General features: G+C 46.4%; 1 protein-coding gene across 1 annotated transcript in view; it reads left to right on the top strand.

Moving 5' to 3' along the window:
- Positions 1-21442, top strand: part of adamts18 (ADAM metallopeptidase with thrombospondin type 1 motif, 18) — a 249863-nt gene that overhangs the window by 167813 nt on the left and 60608 nt on the right. Inside the window, exons 12-15 of the mRNA XM_078210979.1 lie at positions 4038-4210; positions 7418-7548; positions 10294-10417; positions 14813-15057. Coding sequence (XP_078067105.1) covers positions 4038-4210; positions 7418-7548; positions 10294-10417; positions 14813-15057 — 673 coding nt within the window. The remainder of the gene's footprint in view (positions 1-4037; positions 4211-7417; positions 7549-10293; positions 10418-14812; positions 15058-21442) is intronic.

The raw sequence follows: 21442 nt of genomic DNA, 5'->3' as shown, positions 1-21442 counted from the left end.
AATGCTGGTGGCCAGAGAGATACTGAGGTAAGAGCGAGGGAGAAATCCTCTGCTCTTCTTCGAGTAATGATATCCACCCAAGTAAGCAAATGCTCTTCGCTTGGAGAGTTTTTAAGAAACCCACACATGTTAGATGCAAGGGGTATCCCAAATCCCAGAAAGGAAACTTGGAGCGCTGGTTCTTAACTTTGTACTTCGCAGTTTGGAAGAATGTGAGAAGCGATAAAATCCCTACAGCGCAAAAACAGGCCATTCAGCCCATTGGCTGGAAATTTACCGGCACGGGGCGGGCAAGGCTCCATTGATCTCAGGTGGGATTTTACCAGCCTTGCCCGAAAGAGCCCCCTACCCAGATGGTCCCCTCCGCCCTATCCCCATCACTGCCCGCACATTTACCCTGGCCAATCCACCTAACCTGCATATCTTTGGAGTGTGGGAGGAAACCGGAACACCCGGAGGAAACTGACGCAGCCACAGGAAGAACGTGCAGACTTTGCATAGACACCCAAGGCCAGAATCGAACCAGGTCCCTGGCGCTGTGAGGCAGCAGCACTAACTACTATGTGACCATGCCACTCACTGGACCACAGCTGATTGAATCTATCTGCCACCTTGTATTTTCACACCACTCTTCTTCTGATGTCAATGAGGCCTGGTTTCACCCTTCACCCTTGGGCTGCTTGCCAGAGTGACTATTATTCCCGTATAACCCAGATAGCAGGGATAGTGAATCAACAACCTACTGACTTGCTGGGTAACACTCATGTCTCAGAGCCAGAAGGTTTGGGGTTCGCGTCCCACTCCAGAGACTTGAGTGGGAGATATATTTGACACTCAACGCAGTACTGACGGAGTGCTGCAGTGGTGAAGGGTGCTGTCTTTGGATGAAATGTTAAAATTGAGACCCAGTCTGTTCAGACAGAAAAGATCATCTCCTGCTGCTATTTCAGAAGAAGAGTAAGGAGTTCTCAGTAGGTAGCCTGGACAATAATTATTCCCCAGTCGCCATCGCCTGAAAGGCAGATTATCATGTTAATGGTTGTGGGAGTTTGCTGTAAAAGCTACCGACACAACATATGTGATGACATCTCAGAAAGTACTTCACAAAAATCAAGTTTATTTTTTAGTCACAAGTAGATTTACTCCTGTTCCCCACTCAAGCTCCCACTTTGAGTTGCGAGCCCTGACTACAAAGGCCCACTTGCCATCTCGGCTGAGCTAAGTTCACGCTACACACAACATGAGTTGAACCTGGGATCTGTTAGTGATCCTTTACTGGTTCAGCAATCGGACAGTGGATTTATCGAACAAATTAGATTCTTCCTAATGAAGACTAGTCTTGCAGGAACGTGAGCGCAAAACTATCGATTGTTACCATCTGAGGCAATACTGGAGAAGGTGCAGCAATTGAGCTCTATGGATTGGGAGTAAGTTTGCGAGCAGCACCTGTATTTTTCTCTTTCCATATATTTATGATGAAATGATGATGAAAACAAGCGTTTGAACCTATCTTTGGATTCATCCTGGAGTGATGTGTCATGCCAACGTAGCTAATCTCTCTCTTGAGCTTTTCTGAAGGTTAGCCCTCATCTTTGATCCCAGGTGGGAGCCTTTGGCTTCCTGCACAGCTGTATTCGGGCAGCTGGAATTCTGCCAGTATCGTAATAATAAAATCTGTTCAGTCAACCTGAGGGAATGATTTAAGGTTTGCCTCTGGGACGGCTGGGTGCTGTGTGAGAGAAACTTTACTAAGTCATGTATTTTTGGGAACAGTCCTTTGTAAAGGAAAAAAATCCAAGCGGTTTCTGTAACAAACCAAGTTTTGTGTTGTCTGATGCTCACAAACTTACTTAGATGTCACATTGGGAAGGCATTTGTCTTCCCCCATCTCACACACCCGCCTCCAACAACAAGCTATTTCCTATTCTTATCATAAAATCCCTACAGTGCAGAAGAAGGCCACTTGGCCCATCAAGTCTGCACCAACCATAATCCCACCCAGGCCCTATTCCCGTAACCCCACATATTTACCCTGTTAATCCCCCTAACGCTAGGGTTAATTTAACGTGGCCAATCAACCTAACCTGCACATTTTTGGACTGTGGGAGGAAACCGGAGCACCTGGAGGAAACCCAGGCAGACAAGGGGAGAACGTGCAAACTCCACACAGACAGTGACCCGAGGCTGGAATTGAACCCGGGTCCCGGGCGCTGTGAGGCAGCAGTGCTAACCACTGTGCCACCATGCCACCCACTTCTTACTCCTCCTTACCACATAGGGGAAAATTGCCCGTGTACCTAACATTGCTTGGACTATGGGCGGCACGGTAGCACAGTGGTTAGCACTGCTGCTTCACAGCTCCAGGGTCCTGGGTTCGATTCCCGGCTCGGGTCACTGTCTGTGTGGAGTTTGCACATTCTCCTCGTGTCTGCGTGGGTTTCCTCCGGGTGCTCCGGTTTCCTCCCACAGTCCAAAGATGTGCGGGTTAGGTTGATTGTCCAGGTTAAAAAAAAAAATTGCCCCTTAGAGTCCTGAGATGTGTAGGTTAGAGGGATTAGCAGGTAAATATGTGGGGGTAGGGCCTGGGTGGGATTGTGGTCGGTGCAGACTCGATGGGCTGAATGGCCTCCTTCTGCACTGTAGGGTTTCTATGATTTCTATGATGACTCCTGTCAGGCGTCTGTGTTTATTGTCCTGAGCCGAAAAGAAGGAGCTTGCATTAATATCGTGATGTGCAAAGCTACAAGAAGTCCTTATAGACAATGTGACATTCTGAAGTGTTGTAATGTTGAGAAGAAATTTGATAGAGATGTTCAAAATTGTCAAGTGTTTCAACAGAGTAAATGAAGGACATTTGCCACCAATCAGTAAAAGAACCAGCAGCGACATGGGAACAGTTTTTTTCACTGTGGTTGTTCCGGAATTCTCCGCCTGTATGGGTGGCAGAAGCAGATGCAGCAGTAACTTTCAGAATGAATTAAATAAATACTGGAAGGAAGAATCTTATAGTGGCATGGGCAAAGAGGAAAGAACTAGGATTAGTAGGATAAATCTGTCAAAGTAATGGGTTCCTTCTGAGCTGTGTGACTTTGTGATTCTGAGTGGTACCCCTCAAGTTACGTATAACCAGCTGCCTCTCTCTACAGGAAGAGATACTTTGCCCTTATAATCACGTAACACAAGAGGACATTGTGGCTCTTTGAAGGTGCTATCCATTTAGTCTGCCTCTCTAATCCTGTAAATATTTCCTTTAGAAATATATATCCAAGTCACTTTTGGGGTGGCACAGTGGTTAGCACTGCTGCCTCACAGCGCCAGGGACCCGGGCTCGATTCCTGGCTTGGGTGACTGTCTGTGTGGAGTTTGCACATTCTCACTATGTGTGTGTGGGTTTCCTCCGGGTGCTCCGGTTTCCTCCTAAGATGTGTGGGTTAGGTTGATTGGCCATGCAAAAATGCCCCATAGTGTCAGGGAGATTAGCAGGGTAAATACGTGGGGTGCGGGAATGGGGTCTGGACAGGATTGTTGTCGGTGCAGACTCGATGGGTTGAATGGCTTCCTTCTGCTATGTAGGGATTCTATGAACCCACAAACGTCTGACTCAGGGGGCGGGATTTTCCAGTCGCGCGCTCCCCAAAATGGGAAAATCCCACCCGAGGTCAACAGACCATTGCATGGTCTGCCCCCCGCCCGCTACGATTCCCATGGCGGGCGGGACGGGAATATTCTCCCCTCAAGAGGTATGTGTAATACCAACTGAGACACAAGCTGGGACAAATGAAAGGATCAGGCTTTATGCATTACCTAGTTTCCCATATGAATAATGGCCCTTTAAATGAGGTACGAAAGGGCCTGGAGCCGGGATGACACAGGCCCACCAGGGTGGGGTGGAGAATTGGCAACCTGAAAGAAAACAACAAATTAAATATTAACGGCTGTAGATCTTCAGCTTGCCTGTGTTTGATTAACTCCTCTTTTAATGAAAAATCAAATGACTTTGAGCGTCTCTAAGGCTTGTGATCTTTTCTGTTCCTTAGGCCTCAGTATGGTGGGAAGTTCTGCTATGGCTCCAATCGGATCTATCAGATGTGCAACATTCAGCCTTGTCAGCAGACCAGCGTCCTGTTCCGAGCCCAGCAATGCGCCGAGTACAACAGCAAGCCCTTCAGGGGATGGTACTACAAGTGGAAGCCCTACACAAAGGTCAATGGTAAATATTTAAATGTAGAGGCTCAATGCTTTGGGAAAGGGGAAGAGAGTGCAAGTGAGTGCCAAGCTAGTCCCCAATTTAGGGCAATTTGTAGAATTCCACTCCATTGAAGCAGTCCAGTTGAGCCAATGGGTTGGTGCTGGTGTGCGTATTCCGATGAGTTTAAGTTTATTTATTAGTGTCACAAGTAGGCTTACATTAACACTGCAATGAAGTTACTGTGAAAATCCCCTAGTTGCCTGTTCAGGTGCACTGACAGAAAGGTTAGCATGGCCAATGCACCTAACCAGCACGTCTATCAGATTGTGGGAGGAAGTCGGAGAACCCAGAGAAACCCACGCAGACACGGGGAGAATGTGCAAACCCCACACAGACAGTGGCCCAAGCCGGGAATCGAACCCGGGTCCCTGGCGCTATGAGGCAGCAGTGTTAACCACTGTGCCACCGTGCTGCCAGTTGTGCCATCATGCCACTGGTGGCACAACCAGCAGCACGGCGGCACAACTCGTCAACTGTACCTCATCCTATCATCAAAGCCTTCTATTCCTTTCTCCCACATGTACTTATTTGGTTCTCTTAGATTAATCCTTCCGACTCACCTCAGAAGTACTCATTGGTCGCAAGTTCTACATTTTCCTAATCTTTCGGTAAAGATTCTTCTTCTGAATTCCTTTTGGTTTTAAGTCTTATATTTACGGTCTCTAGTCTTGGGCTCCCACACAATTGGAAGCATTTCTCTACATCTACCTCACTGAGCTCTTCATTAAAGATCTCCATCAGATTGTTGTTGCTTCCAAAGGTCCTTTGGCCATTTGTTTCTATGCTAGCTCATGGGAAAGAATTGTCTAATTAATCCCTCTCTGCTGCTACATTCCACATAGTCCTTTTCAAGCACTTAAACCAAAGGCCTTTTGAAAGTTACTATTGAACCTGTTTGCACTAATCTTTCAATCAGTTCTTTCTGATTGCAGCAATTTGTTCAGATAGTAAACAATCCCGTGTGGCTCTTTTGCCAATTATTTTTAATCTGTGTTCTCTGGTTACTGATTCTCCACTCACTTTTCCTACATTTCAACTGTGACTACATTTCAAAAGAATCTAATTAGCTGCAAAGTGCTATTGGAGTGGCACGGTATCACAGTGGTTAGCACTGTTGCTTTACAGCACCAGGGACCCAGGTTCGATTCTCGGGCTTGGGTCACTGTCTGTGTGAAATTTGCACGTTCTCCCCGTGTCTGCGTGGAGATGCTCCAGCTTCCTCCCACAGTCACAATGATGTGTAGGGTCGGTGAACTGACCATGCTGAATTGCTTCTTAGTGTCCCAAGATGTACAGGTTAGGGGGATTGGCCAATGGTAAATGCATGGGGTTACGGGGATAGAGCGGACAGGAGGGCCTCAATCTGCTGTTGCAGAGAGCCAGTGAAGATCTGATGGGCCGGGTGGCCCCTTTCAACTCTGTAGGGGTTCTGTGGGAAACCCTGAGGTCGTGAAAGTAGCTTTATAAATGTTATTTTTTACCTTATTCTGTTGTTTCTTTTTCCTGGGCTATTGTCAAACCTGAACCTAATCCTCCTTCACTCTCCACCCACATGACATGTTTGAGGATACGTTTGTTTAAAATTGATTTATATTTTTTGTGATATAAATGTGTGTGAAATGGCTGCCAAAGTGGCACATTGAGCCGAACATCAGTTGTTCACTCAATTCTGCCGATATCACTGGGGGTAATTTTAAGTCTGGTTGAAATCAAATGGCCCCGTATTATCCGCTCCACCCCACCCTTGGAAACTTTGCAGGAAGATCAGATGAGCTGTATGATGGAGGTTTATTTTTCGATATTACCCGTGTTATTATTAAACAGGATCTCCAGTGCTCCTCTTCTGAATGAGTCTGTGCAACCCCTTAAACCCATGGTGGTGTTCGCCACCCCTTCTATTGCACACTCCGTCTATCTGCCCAACGCATCTCCCTGTCAGAACCTGCTGGAACTATTAAAGACCTCAGTGATAGTAACAGAAGAAAAAGAGTTGACCATTCAGCCCCTCTAGCCTGTGCCACCACTCAATGGAGTCATGGTTGGCCTGGAGGTCTGTATCTTAACTCCATCCGCATAAGATTAAGGCCAAAGGTCACTGACCTGAAACATTAACCAAAAGAGAAAATGCTGGAAAATCTCAGCAGGTCAGGCAGCATCTGTAAGGAGAGAAATGAGCTGATGTTTTGAGTCCAGATGACCCTTTAAGGGGTTTTGAGGCCTTGATTGAGCATGAATGGTTACAGGCTGGTCATCCATTCCAGCACGATGTGCTAAGTCAGCCTATTCCAATTTTAAACAGAAGATTGACCCTTTAAGGGTCATCTGGACTCAAAACATCAGCTCTTTTCTCTCCTTACAGATGCTGTCAGACCTGCTGAGATTTTCCAGCATTTTCTCTTTTGGTTTCAGATTCCAGCATCCGTAGTAATTTGTTTTTATCCTTTTGACCTGAGACATTAACTCTGTTTCTCGCTCCCCCGATGCTGCCAGGACCATTCAGTAACTCCAGCATCTCCAGTTTTTTTTTGCTCAGAGAGTGATGAGAATGTAGAATTTAATACCACACAGAGCGGTTGAGATGAACAGCATCAGCCCATTTAAGGGGACAACAGATAAGCACATAAGGGAGAAAGGAATGGAAGGATACGTCAATGGGGTGAGATTAAAAGAGAGTGGGTGCAGTCTTGGTTGGAGCTTAAATGCCAGCAGAAAACAATTGGATTGAATTTCCTCTGTCTGTGTTGTAAATATTCTAATGCTGTGGAAATAGTCAGTAATGGAAAGGTGTACACCCCAGAACAGGAGTTTTCTGAAGTAGTGCTTTCAATCCAATAAAGCATCTGCTGTTGGTCAGTCCTGGTGCCTTGAATTCCATAGCTTGAGTGCTTGCACTGACAGCCTCTACCTTTTGTTTACTACTGTTTAAAAATGTCTTATCAGAAGTGCCTGCAGGATAAGCCTGTGGATCAAGCTGCCATGAAGTGCAGGGACTAACACATCTGTCTTGTGTCTCTTCTTGTCATTGCCTGATGAGATACAGTCTGCAACCCATACAAGCCGGTGTGGATTGACCTGGCCTTAGTTGTTGACGGTTATATAAATACGGCATCTGCAGACCACCCTGTGGCATGTTGTTAAGTGACATGATCCCTTATTTTGTGTTTACAGATGAAGATGTCTGCAAGTTGTACTGCATAGCTGAAGATTTTGACTTCTTCTTTGCCATGTCCAACAAAGTGAAAGATGGAACTCGCTGTGTCGAGAATAAATTCGACGTTTGTATTGATGGCATTTGTGAGGTAAAATACCTAGCTCTCTTTTTCATACATAGTGTGTTGTCTTCGATTTGCTCCTCTTCTTTGAGTTAACTCCTCACCGCTGCAGTCATTTTGAGTTGGTGGACATGCCCAATTTGCTCTATTGTCGATAGCTCCGTGACAGCTCAGTTTTTCAACCTTCCTCTTTTACAAGTGACCCTGGTCAAGGTCAAAGGGTTCATCTCTTTAGGAAAGCCTCACTGTAACTTCCAGTCAAGTTCAAGTGATTTAAGTTTAGGATATCGAAATTTGAAGGGCTCAACTCCCTGGGTTGTAGTTGCCGGCCGTCTCACACAGTCTGAGACAAAAAGGACAAGTGTTGTTGCTTCAGTGAACTCTGCCATGACCTTGTGGAAGGTGAGATGGTCTTCACTGCACAGATGTTCCTCACCCGCTCAAATTGTCAAGAGGATGAGCAGACTGGGAACCACATACAATAATAATCTTGGTCTCATTGTGTTACAGTGTGCAGAGGTAAGGGAAATGTTAACTTTATTGGAACATATCCTACTATGGCTTCACTACCATGAGGTCTACAGTAGAGAGCAAGATCATGAGATACTGTGTCACTTCCTGTGGTGATGTATACTGCCTCATTATCCTTCTCTGAGGAAGGATGTCCTTGCTATAGAGGGAGTGTGTGAAGGTTTACCAGGCTGATTCCTGGGTTGGCATGTCTATCATATGAGGAGATATTAAATTGGTTAGGATTATATTCACTGGAGTTTAGGAGAGTCGGAGGGAACCTCATGGAGTGGCACAGTGGCACAATGGTTAGCACTGCTGCCTCACAGTTCCAGGGACCCAGGTTCGATTCCCAGCTTGGGTCACTGTCTGTGCGGAGTCTGCACATTCTGTACGTTCTCGCCGTGTCTGCGCGGGTTTCCACCGGGTGCTCTGGTTTCCTCCCACAGTTTGAAAGACATGCTAGTTAGGTGCATTGGCCATGCTAAATTCTCCCTCAGTGTACCCGAACAGGTGCCGTAGTATGGCGACTAGGGGATTTTCACAGTAACTTCATTGCAGTGTTAATGTAAGCCTGCTTGTGACTAATAAATAAGCTTTTACTTTACTTTTAGAGACTTATAAAATTCTAACAGGATTAGACTGGGTAGATTCAGAAAGAATATTCCCAATGGTGGGGGAGTCCAGAACTCGGGGTCATAGTTTGACAATAAGGGGTAAACCTTTTAGAACTGAGGTGAGGAGAAATTTCTTCACCCAGAGGGTGGTGAATGTGTGGAATTCACTCCCACTGAAAGTAGCTGAGGCCAAAACGTTGTCTGATTTCAAGAAGAAATTAGATCTAGCTCTTGGGGTTAAAGGGATCAAGGGATATGGGAGGAAAGGGGGATCAGGATATTGAATTTGATAATCAGCCATGATCATAATGAATGGCAGAGCAGGCTCGAAGGGCCAAATGGCCTCCTCCTGCTTCTAGTTTCTATGTTTCTATTAGAATTCTTGCACATTTAGAATGAATCCCTTATACTGTCACCAAGATTGATGGCATAGTGGATAGTGAAGAAAGTTATCTCCGATTGCAACGGGATCTTGATCAATTGGGCCAGTGGGCTGACGAATGGCAGATGGAGTTTAATTTAGACAAATGCGAGGTGATGTATTTTGGTAGATTGAACCAGGGCAGGACTTATTCACTTAATGGTAGGACGTTGGGGAGAGTTACAGAACAAAGAGATCTAGGGGTACATGTTCATAGCTCCTTGAAAGTGGAGTCACAGGTGGACAGAGTGGTGAAGAAGGCATTCGGCATGCTTGGTTTCATCGGTCAGAACATTGAATACAGGAGTTGGGACGTCTTGTTGAAGTTGTACAAGACATTGGTAAGGCCACACTTGGAATATTGTGTGCAGTTCTGGTCACCATATTATAGAAAGGATATTATTAAACGAGAAAGAGTGCAAAAAAGATTTACTAGCATGCTACTGGGACTTGATGGTTTGAGGTATAAGGAGAGGCTGGATAGACTGGGACTTTTTTCTCTGGAGCGTAGGATGCTGAGGGGTGAACTTATAGAGGTCTATAAAATAATGAGGGGCACAGATCGGCTAGATAGTCAATATCTTTTCCCAAAAGTACGGGAGTCTAAAACTAGAGGGCACAGGTTTAAGCTGAGAGGGGAGAGATACAAAAGTGTCTAGAGGGGCAATTTGTTCACACAGAGGGTGGTGAATGTCTGGAACAAGCTACCAGAGGTAGTAGTAGAGGTGGGTACAATGTTGTCTTTTAAAAAGCATTTAGATAGTTACATTGGTACGATGGGTATAGGGGGATATGGGCCAAATACAAGCAATTGGAATTAGCTTAGGGGTTTAAAAAAAGGGCGGCATGGGCAAGTTGGGCCGAAGGGCCTGTTTCCATGCTGTAAACCTCTATGACTCTACTGCATCTCCCTACCCCATGTCTCTGACTGTTCCCCATTACATTACACATACAAAGAGCAAGATCAGCCAAATAGTTTTTTTTCTCGGCTGCTACTGTGCTTGAGAAACATTGCCAGAAGCCAAGGAATGATTTGGCTGCCTGCGCACTCTGTCAAGCATTGTCATACATCGTGGGTGTTAAACATAATGTGGGCAGGACTCCCATAATTGCTGGTTCAGACAATGATTATCCGAGCCAGGCACAACAAAGAGGCTTTAGGTGCGAGTCCCAATCTGTGCTGAGGTAGCTGATTGAAGTGTAATTGGTGAACTGTTCCTTCAGGCAGTGGGATGCGATCGTGTACTGGGGTCAAAGGCTGTGGTGGATGCCTGCGGATTATGCAATGGAGACAATTCAACGTGCAAGTTCTTCAGAGGGCAGTACCATCAACAGCACCGGGCAAATGGCAAGTATATCAGAAATAAACAGGGCAGAAGGAGTGTGCTATCCATCCATTCTTCAGCCACGTCATGGAGTCATTTATCAGGCAGAAGGAGGTCATTCAGCCCATGGAGACCATGCTGGCTCCCTGCTGCGCAATTCAGCTCATCCCAATCCCCCGCTCATTCCCCCGGCCTTGTAAGTTGATTTCTTTCAAGTCCCCATCCAATTACCTTTTGGAGCCATTGACTGTTTCTTCTTCCACCAATCTCATGGGCAGCGAGATCCAGGTCATTGCCACTCGCTGTGTAAAAGATTCTTCTTCAAATTTTCCCCCCGGCAAATCTTACCCAAAATCTTAAATCCATGTCTCCCTGGTCCTTGTACAATCAGCTAATGGGAAAAATTGTTTCTTGTCTATCTTATTTGAGTTTGTCATAATCTTGCACATTTCTATCAAATCTCCCCTCAATTTCCTTTGTTGGCAAGTCTCCAACCTTTCCACCCAAACCGTGTAACTAAAACGCCCATTTCTGGAACCATTCTGGTGAACCTCCTCTGCACCCACCCCAGGCCTTTACAAAAATGTGCTGACCAGAACTGGATGTAGTAGTTTAGCTGGGGTTCATCCAGAGCTTTACCTAGATTCAACATAACTTCCCTACTTCTGTACTCAATGCCTCTGTTTATGAAGCCCAAGATCTCATCAGCTTTGAGAACCATTCTCACAATATATGTTATATGTTACCTGTTTTGGAAAGTCAATGCAGATGCACCCCCAGGTCCCTCTGTCCTTGCATACGTCTTAGAATTGTGTCAGTAAGTCTATGTTGATTCTCCTCATCCCTTCTGACAAAGTGCATCACCTCATACTTCTCCGTCTTAATTTCCAACTGCCACTTGTCTGTGCATTCTGCTGGATGATCCACGTTCTCTTGCAGGCTACTCATCACATTCTCACTGTTCGCTACTCCTTCAAATTTTGTATCATTGGCAGATTTTAAAATTTGATTCCATGTTCCATAGGGCAGCATGGTGGCACAGTGGTTAGCACTGCTGCCACACAGCGCCAGGGACCTGGGTTTGATTCCCGGCTTGGGTCACTGTCTGTGTGGAGTTTGCACATTCTCCCCGTGTCTGCGTGGGTTTCCTCCGAGTGCTCCTCCTCCCACAGTCTAAAAGACATGCTGATTAGGTGCAATGACCCAAACAGGCGCTGGAGTGTGGCGACTAGGGGAACTTCACAGTAACTTCATTGCAGTGTTAGTTTAAGCCTTACTTGTGATGAATAAATAAACTTTAACATATTCCAAGATCCAATCATTTATATATTGCACTGGTCCTCGCACTGACCCTTGAGGGGCACTCGCCAGTCCAAAAAATGATCATTACTCCAACTAGCTGCTTTCTGTCTTTAAGCCAATTATTTTTATCCAATTACACACTGACCCTCCTGTTTCATAAGCATCAATTCTGTGACCCCCTTGTGAAACACTTTCTTAAAACACATATTGAAAACATCCACTGCATTCTCTTCATCAACATTCTCTGTCACACCATCAAAAAATTCATTATGTTCAGTCAGACATTTACAAACCCATGCTGGCTCACCTTAATTAACTCAAAACTCTCCAAGTTCCTGGTGATTTTCTTTTCCAGATTAAGAATTCAAAAACTTTACCCTCCACTGATGTCAAACTAACTGGCCTATACTTGCTTTGACTGTCCTTACACCCTTTCTTGAATAAGGGTAGCAGAGTTTTCTACTCTCTAATGCTCTGGTACCTCCCCCATATCTAGAATCATAGAATCCCTACAGTACAGAAGGAGGCCATTCAGCCCATCGAGTCTGCACCGATTCTCCGACAGAGTATCTTACTTAGGCCCACCCACTGCCTTATCCCTGAAAACCCACGCATTTATCCCGCTAATATCCCTAACCTACACATCTTTGGACACTAAAGGGCAATTTACCAATCAACCTAACATGCACGTCTTTGGACTGTGGGAGGAAACCGGAGCAACTGGAGGAAACCCATGCAGACACGGGGAGAATGTGCAAACTCCACACAGACAGTGACCCAAGACAGGAATCGAACCCGGGTCCCTGGCGCTGTGAGGCAGCAGTGCTAACCGCTGTGCCACCTTGTCGCCCCGATCTTGAAAAGATCTTGAACGCTGGGCAGCACAGTGGCACAGTGGTTAGCACTGCTGCCTCAAAGCGCCAAGGACCTGGGTTCGATTCCTGTCTTGGGTCACTGTCTGTGTGGAGTTTGCACATTCTCCCCGTGTCTGCGTGGGTTTACTCCGGGTGCTCCGGTTACCTCCCACAGTCCGAAGATGTGCGGGTTAGGTTGATTGGCCATGTTAAATTACCTTGGTTTCAGGGGGATTAGCAGGCTAAATATGTGGGATTATGGGGATAGGGTGGGATTATTGTCGATACAGACTCAATGGTCTGAATAGCCTCCTTCAGTACTGTAGGGATTCCATGATTATGATGATTTGATTCTATGATTAAGGTATTCTCATTCTTGATACCTCCGTGAGAGGAAATGGTTTCTCTCTATCTAACCTAATGAATCCCTTAGTCATCGTAAACACCTCAGCGAGATCACTGCTTAATCCTCTGTTGTCTCGCAAATGTAAATCAGTACCATGCAACCTATCCTCATAATTTAACCCTCTAAGTTCTATGCTTATTCTCATATCAGTCTGCTATCAATCAAGAAGATGCTGGTAGGACTGTGGTTCTGCATTCGAATCTCAGTGTTGCCTGCTCCTTCGATCTGTCAATTCTGACTTTGATAAGGAGAGCAGATCTCATTGAATGGCAGAGCAGACCCGATGGGCTGAATGGCCTGCTTCTCCTCCTCTTAAGGTCTAATAGCAGCATCAGAAATGAAGTCCAAGGATGGAATCTTCCCCACCATTCACGCCACGCTCCCGCTGCACACGAGGTCGGAGAATTTGGCGCCCAGCCAAATCTCCATTCACTGCAGCGGGATGGGAAAATCCCACCGGCATGAATGACCGTAACATTCCAGCATAAACTATGGGGCAAAGAATGCTTCTGCAAAGGTGATCCATGCTGTTCGGCATGTTGGCATTCTTCAAAGTCTGGGAGTTATGATGCGACCCACCAGGGGTAAAAAATAAAACCACAAGAAGCAGGAAAAAGTCAGAAATGCACTTCATTGGATCAAGAGTCGGTGCTGAATTGGTAACACCTGGTTCGTTCCCAAAGCTGCTGTTTGCTTTCAGAATTTGACATGAATCTGGATGTACAGCACGCCGCTGTGAACATAAACACAGGAAAGAAACTATTCTGAGGGAGATAGTTCCAGATTTCCACTGCCCTTGTTTGTGAAGAGGTGTTTCCTGGCATTATTCCTGAAGCCCCAAACTCCAAGTTTGATATAATGCTCTCTGTTTTTTTCTGATCTCTCCCCGCGAGAGGAAATGGTTTTATCCAACTGGTCAACTCCTCTCATCATCTTAAATGCCTCAATTAGATCACCCCATAGTCAAGGAAATACAACCATAATCGATGATACCTGGTCTCATTTAGCCCTGGTATCATTCTGATAAATGTGTGTCTCTCCCCCCCACCCCCACCCCCCCGCCGCCCCGCAACCCACCCCCCGGCCTCCACTAAGGTGTAATTCCCAGAATTGAATGCAGAGAGTCTGACCTAAACTCTGTACGACAGTAGCACAACATAGGGCAGCGCTGTGGTTAGCACTGCTGCTCCACAGTGCGAGGGACCCGGGTTCAATTCCGGCCTCGGTGACTGCGGACTTCACCCTGTGTCTGTGTGGGTTTCCTCCAGGTGCTCCAGTTTAATAGACTCATAGAATCCCCACATTGCAGAAGGAGGCCATTTGGCCCACCAAGTCTACACCGACCACAATCCCACCCATGCCCTCTCCTCGCAACCCCACATATTTACCCTGCTAATCTCCCTGATACTAAGGGGCAATTTAGCATGGCCAATCCACCTAACCCTCACATCTTTGGACTGTGGGAGGAAACCGGAGCACCCGGAGAAAACCCACGCTGACACAGGGAGAATGTGCAAACTCCACACAGACAGTCACCCGAGGCTGGAATCGAACCCGGGTGCCTGGTGCTGTGAGGCAGCAGTGCTAATCGGTGTGCCAACCACGCAGTCCAAAGACGTGCAGGTTAGGTGAATTGGCTGTGTTAAATTGTCCTCTTGTGTCAGGGGGGTTATCAGGGTAAATAGGTGGAGGTTACAGGGATAGGGCCTGGGTGGGTTTGTTGCCTGTGCAGGCTCGATGGGCCGAATGGCCTCCTTTCGCACTGTAAAGAATCTTAACTTCCAGCCCTTTACATTCCATGTGACACATTATTTTTAAATGGCTAATTCTATTTTTGTTCTATTTTGGTTGCGCAGAGTACTACGCCCTTGTCACGGTCCCGGCTGGGGCCCGCAGCATTCATGTGCGTGAGTTGGAGATCTCAACGAGCTACTTGGCAGTGCGAAGCCTGAAGGGCAAATACCACCTGACGGGGGACTGGACAGTCGATTGGCCAGGGCAGTTCAGCTTTGGAGGGGCTGTGTTCGACTACCACCGCTCGTTTAACACACCAGAGAGCCTGTACTCAGCAGGGCCGACTAATGAGACACTGGCCTTTGAAGTAAGCTCCTTTTCTTCTCCCTTCCTTGTTCAATCCCGTCACTTGTGTCCGCCGCAAAATTAGCCGTGACAGGTTGGCAGCATGCTGGAGGGTTCAGTTGGACTGGTGACATCATGGCCCCCCTCCCCTCGGAGTCGTGTTTAATTAGAGTTCAGCACTGAATTCTGAGAAAGATTCTTCGCCTATAGAATTGTCCAAACGGCGAGCCCTTAATCACCGCAGTCGATGTTGGCTTGAAGAAGTGATTTGGATACCACATACAATGTATTCATCATTAGATGCCTGGCTTTGAAAGGGAACTGTTATGGCTTTTCTTTCTTGCCCGCCAAAATGAAAATTAAAATCCCAGACAGTGTGATGTAATGGCTGGCTCCTCATCCTGATGGGGCAGATGAAAGAGATGTTTAATTGGGTGCAACGAGTTACAAAATATCGACGTGAGTGTTTCAAGCATTTTTAATTGGGAAAAGAAAGTCTCGTCCAGTGATGGGGATGAAGAGCGAGGAAGCAGCCTGACGGGATTCTGTTCATAAAATGCTTATTTCTTATTCTGGGAATGAGTTTCTTACAGTTCGCCTATCTGTTTGCAAAAGATCAAATGGCTACTTCATGAAAAATTATCACCCAAACCTCTCAGTGGGCGGCACGGTGGCACAGTGGTTAGCACTGCTGCCTCACAGTGCCAGGGACCCAGGTTCGATTCCCGGCTTGGGTCACTGTCTGTGCGGAGTCTGCACGTTTGCCCCGTGTCTGCGTGGGTTTCCTCCCACAGTCCGAAAGACGTGCTGGTTCAATGCATTGGCCACGTTAAATTCTTCCTCAGTGTACCCGAACAGGCACCGGAGTGTGGCGACCGGGGGATTTTCACAGTAACTTCATTGCCTACTTGTGACAATAATAAATAAACTTGTCAGAACAAGCAGGCAAACCATTTGGTGTGAAAGAGAATTTTCCCAATGTGATGTGACAACATATTTCATATATTCTGTTACCTGCGCACATAAACATACATGCACGCACTTACACGCACCCACACACACTCACATGCATGCACACAAACGCGCGCATGTGCGCACACACGTGTTGAAAAGATTCTGTGTACATGCATTCTGCTCGCTGATCCTCTCTCGCAGAAGGTTTTGATCTGAACTATGTCTAGACTTCATTGCAGTGTTAATGTGAGCCTGCTTGTGACACTAATAAGTAAACTTTAAAGAAAGTTTAATGGCAGATCTGCTGAGATCTGCTGGGCAGCACAGTAGCACAGTGGTTAGCACTGCTGTTTCACAGCTCCAGGGACCTGGGTTCGAATCCCGGCTCGGGTCACTGTCTGTGGGGAGTTTGCACATTCTCCCCGTGTCTGTGTGGGTTTCCTCCGGGTGCTCCGGTTTCCTCCCACAGTCCAAAGATGTGCGGGCTAGGTTGATTGGCCATTCTAAATTGCCCCTTAGTGTCCCGGGATACATAGGTTAGAGGGATTAGTGGGTAAATATGTAGGGATAGGGCCTGGGTGAGATTGTGGTTGGTGCAGACTTGATGGGCCGAATGGCCTCTTTCTGCACTGTAGGATTCTATGATTCTAAAGACTGCCCTCCATTTTCCAATCTTCTGTCAGAGACAGTCTTTTGCTCCATGAGATAAAAGCAAAAATACTGCGGATGCTGGAATCTGAAACAAATACATAAAATGCTGGTTAATCTCAGCAGATCTGACAGCATCTGTGGAGGGAGAACAGAGCCAACGTTTCGAGTCTGGATGACCCTTTGTCAGAGCTGAAGACGAGATGATGCTTCAGCGAGTTTTGTCCATGTATTTTCTTTTGAAAGGATTTCAGTTGGCAGCAGCTCGTGTTGGTGGCCCGTTTTGGATGTCGATGTGTGAACCTAGGGCTGTCCGTGACCACCGCACTATGACCTCCAGGGCATCCACCACCAAGTCAAGGAGCAGCTAATGACGGGGAATCAAAATGAAGCTTTGCCATCAGTCCTGAGCACCCTGACACAGATAGCTTTTTATCTTAATGCCTAAAGGAAAGAACTTGCATATATTTATTGCCTTTGATAACCTCAGGATGTATCAAAGTGTTTTGCAACCAATTAAAGTGTAGCCTCTGTAAAGTGTGGAAAAGCAGTCATCTGTTTGCACAAAGCCAGATCCCTTCACAGAAATGTGAGAATGATCTGATCATTAGTAATGTTCATGTGTATGCAGTTAGGTTGCAGATCAGTCACAATCTCATTAAATTGCAGAACAAGTTTGAGGGCTAAACAGCCTCCTCCCATTCCTCCGATAGATAGCACCCTCACCCTGCTACCTCCCTTTCAAAAATCAGAATTGATTTTTCTTTTAGAACCTTCCGAAATGTCAGAGTCCTTAATGTGGAAATGTACTTTCCCTGCGTGCACTGACTACATTCAATTGAAATGTATGATTATCTCTCAGTAAGGTGCTTTGACAGGACTACCTGATGGATGAGAATGCTGGATACCTGTGTGTGTTTTTTTAAATGAAGCATTGGATGAGATTGCACACAAGAAGTTCTCACTCAAACTGAGGCTAACAGACCTATGGGCGGCATGATGGTACAATGGTTAGCATTACTGCCTCACAGCGCCAGGGACCCAGGTTCAATTCCAGCTCTGTGTGGAGTTTAAACATCCTCCCCATGTCTGCGTGGGTTTCCTCCAGTTTCCTCCTACACTCCAATGATATGCGGGTTAGGTTGATTGGCTGTGTTAAAATTGCCCCTTAGTGTCAGAGGGAATGGCAAGTTAATGCATGGAGTTACAGGGATAGGGCTTGGGTGGGATTGTTGTTGGTGCATGCTCGATGGGCCAAATGGCCACTTTCTGCACTGTCGGGATTCTGTGACTTGGAGCATCCTTGTGGCCTGGCCAGTAAACTGGCAGGGAGCTAACAGGCAGAGAGCTGGGGGAAATAGTCCCTTCACACAATTGGCAGTGATAAAAGGCTTCCAACAGAATGGATGCCACAAGGGAGGGATTTGGAAATAGAGAAATCTCTGTTCACAGATATGACATGGGGTGGGATTTTCCAGCCATGCTCGCCCCAAGACTGGAAGATCCACCTGAGATCAACGGATCTTTGCAAGGTCTGTGTCCTGCCCGGTATGATTCCTGTGGCAGGCAGGATGGGAAAGTTCCACCGTGAAGTTCAGAGTTACTTGAAGACGTGAGTGGAAGATCATAAGGGGATGACCAATGACCAGGTCAGTTGTGTTTTTGTGATGATTGATTGAGGGACAAGCACGGGCAGGACACCAGGAATAACTCCCTTGCTCGTCTTCACATAGTGTCATGGAATCTCTCATATCCCAAGTACAAGGATGGGAATACATAAGTACTTGAATGGGGAGGGATTAGAGGGGTATGGGCCATACAATGGCATTTGGGACTAGCTGGGAGGGCACCAGGGTCAGCATGGACCGGTTGGGCCGAAGGGCCTGTTTCCATGCTGTATTGCTCCATCACTCTATGCTCGACCCAAATAGGCAATTTAAGGTCTCATCTAAAAAAAAGATGCATCTCAAACGGAGGAAAGCTTCCTCCGCACTGCGCCAAAGCGTCAGCGCTGATTTCTGTATTCAAGCCTAGGGCGGAACCAGAACCTGGAAATTCGTCGGCAAACGTGCTGCCATCTGAGCCCCAGTTAACAGCTTATTGAACAATGGGCCGAAGGGCCTTTTTCTGCTCCGCAATGACTCTACGAACAAATCATCGCAATGTAACTCCATTTCACACCAGCAATGGATGTCATTTTGGCTGAGAGAGTACCAGACAGCCTCAGGAGTGGAGGTGCGACCCTCCTGGGCCCTACAGCTCAGTTTTGCATGAAATTGTGTTTAGCGAGAGACCTACTCGGGGGATTGTGTTCGTTTTCATTACGTGAGAAATGTAACAGTTTAAAAAAGAACACAGTGAAGTGTTCTCCGCAAGATAGCCTTTGAGTGCCACATGTGTGAGGGGAGATAGCAATACAAGTTCTGTCAGGGATTGTCGCTTAATTGGAGAGCTTTGTGTAGAGGGCTAATGTTTGTACAAGTGTTCAAGATATAAGCTGCAATCAAGTGCCTTGCTTCTCAAGTGCGACGCAGTGTTTGAAGTCATTTGTCAGGCCATCTGAAGTGCAGCATCCAAACACATCTCTTAAAGAGTGTGCCCTGGAGGCCTGTCTCAAGTGGTTGTTACAGGCGGCTGTTACTAGGTGCAGAGGGCAAGTGTCTCAGGCAAAAACCATTCTGAAAGAACATGTCAGGTTCAGTGAGGTGAAGTGGATTTCAGGGGACACTTGGGGTGGAATTTTCCAGCCACGCTCGCCCCAAAACTGGAAAATCCCACCCAAGGTCAACAGCCCTTTGCATGGTCCGCCCACCCACCTCTGCCCGCTACAATTCCCGTGGTGGGCAGGATACGAAAATTCCCCCCTTGGTTTCAAAAAAACACAGCACGGAAACCGTTTAACTTTGAGCTATCCCAATATTTCAGCCTTGTCTCCCTTATTTCTCGAGTGCGAGGTCCTTCCAATCCTGATCCCCTCATGGGATATAATCCACTCTCTGTCACTGAAGGAGCTTTAATGATGAAGGTAAATGCAAAATAATGTGGATGCTGGAATCTGAAACAAAAACACAAAAATGCTGGAAAATCTCAGCAGGTCTGACAATATCTGGGAGGAAGAATAGAGACAATGTTTCGAGCCTGGATGACTGTACATGGCATATACATTTTCTATGTTACATTTAGATATGAACTGTTACATCCTGTGGCGACTGTACAAACAACAATGTCCACCAGGGGGCTATTTAAATGTTATTAGTTTATATCCAAATATAATGCTGAAATTGTTGATGCTGTTCTTGTAAGGATCATCTATAAGACCTGAAGGGTCATCTGGACTTGAAACGTTGGCTCTATTCTCTCTCCACAGATGCTGTCAGACCTGCTGAGATTTTCCAGCACTTTTCCATTCAGGACTAGAATTTCCTGGTCACGCCCGTCCTAAGCCTATGATCCTTCAAATTTTCCACTCTGCCCACAACAATTCCCATAGCGGGCACGACCGGAAAATTTACTGCAAAGAGTGAGACATTGGGTGGGATTTTCTGGCCCTGACACTGGCGGGGGGAGAGGGCGGGGGCGGGGGGAGAGGGCGGGGTGGGGAGTGGGGAGTGGGTGCAATGTCGTGGCGAAACAGGAACATTTGGAGAGTCGTTGACTTTTAATGGCCCTTCAAATTTTCCTGTCCCTCGGCGATGCCCGCCAGTTTCGGGGGTGGAAATTCCTGCTTATTATGTTGGTGATGTTGGTGGAGGAGCTCTTAGTGATTGCCTTCAGATAAATACATGAAGTGTTCATCTGGCAGTAATTACAATCAGAATTTCCAGTTCAGAATGCTGAAATAATCAATCAACTATTCAGAACAGGTTCTTGAGAATTCTTCTTCCTCATTGTCTTGTGTTGTCAACACTTTGAATCGTGATATTTTAAGGACAGCAGATGCACTCTCACGTGTGAAAAGATCAATACACCAAAACAAAATCTCTAGCTTTTGACAGCGTCTACAGAGCCTAGTCCTCGAATAATGTTGAAAATTTTCTTTGTAATGGGAGAATTTCTCAGAATTTCTACTTTCTCAGAAGACTAAGGAAACATGGCATGTCCGCTATGACTCACATCAATTTTTACAGATGCACCATAGAAAGCATCCTTTCCGGATGTATCACAGCTTGGTATGCCTCCTGCTCTACCCAAGTCCGCAAGAAACGACAAAGTGTTGTGAATGTAGCCCAGTCCATCACGTAAACCAGTCTCCCATCCAGTGACTCTGTCTATCGCTTCCCACTGCCTCAGAAAAGCAGCCAGCATAATCAAGAACCCCAGGCACTCCAGACATACTTTCTTCCACCTTCTTCCGTCGGGAAAAAGATACAAAAGTCTGAGGTCACGTACCAACCGACTCAAAAACAGCTTCTTCCCTGCTGCCATCAGACTTTTGAATGGACTTACCATATATCAAGCTGATCTTTCTCTACACCCTAGCTTTGACTGTAACACTACATTCTGCACCCTCTCCATTCCTTCTCCCTCATGCACGCTATGAACAGTCTGCTTTGTCTGTATAGCACGCAGGAAACAATACTTTTCACTATATACCAATACAAATGACAATATTCATAGAATCATAGAATCTACAGTGCAGAAGGAGGCCATTTGTCCCATCGAGCCTGCACTGACAACAGTCCCACGCAGGCACCATCCGCGTAACCCCACACATTTACCCTCCTAATCCCCCTGCCACGAAGGAGCAATTTGTCATGGCCAATCAATTAACGATTTTGGAGAAGGAACAGAAGGCACTGTCGCTA

The sequence above is a fragment of the Mustelus asterias genome, chromosome 4, assembly GCF_964213995.1.
Source record: "Mustelus asterias chromosome 4, sMusAst1.hap1.1, whole genome shotgun sequence".
NCBI lineage: Eukaryota > Metazoa > Chordata > Chondrichthyes > Carcharhiniformes > Triakidae > Mustelus > Mustelus asterias.
The sequence above is the reverse complement of the archived record's forward strand: the minus strand, read 5'-3'. Positions and strand labels throughout refer to the sequence as shown.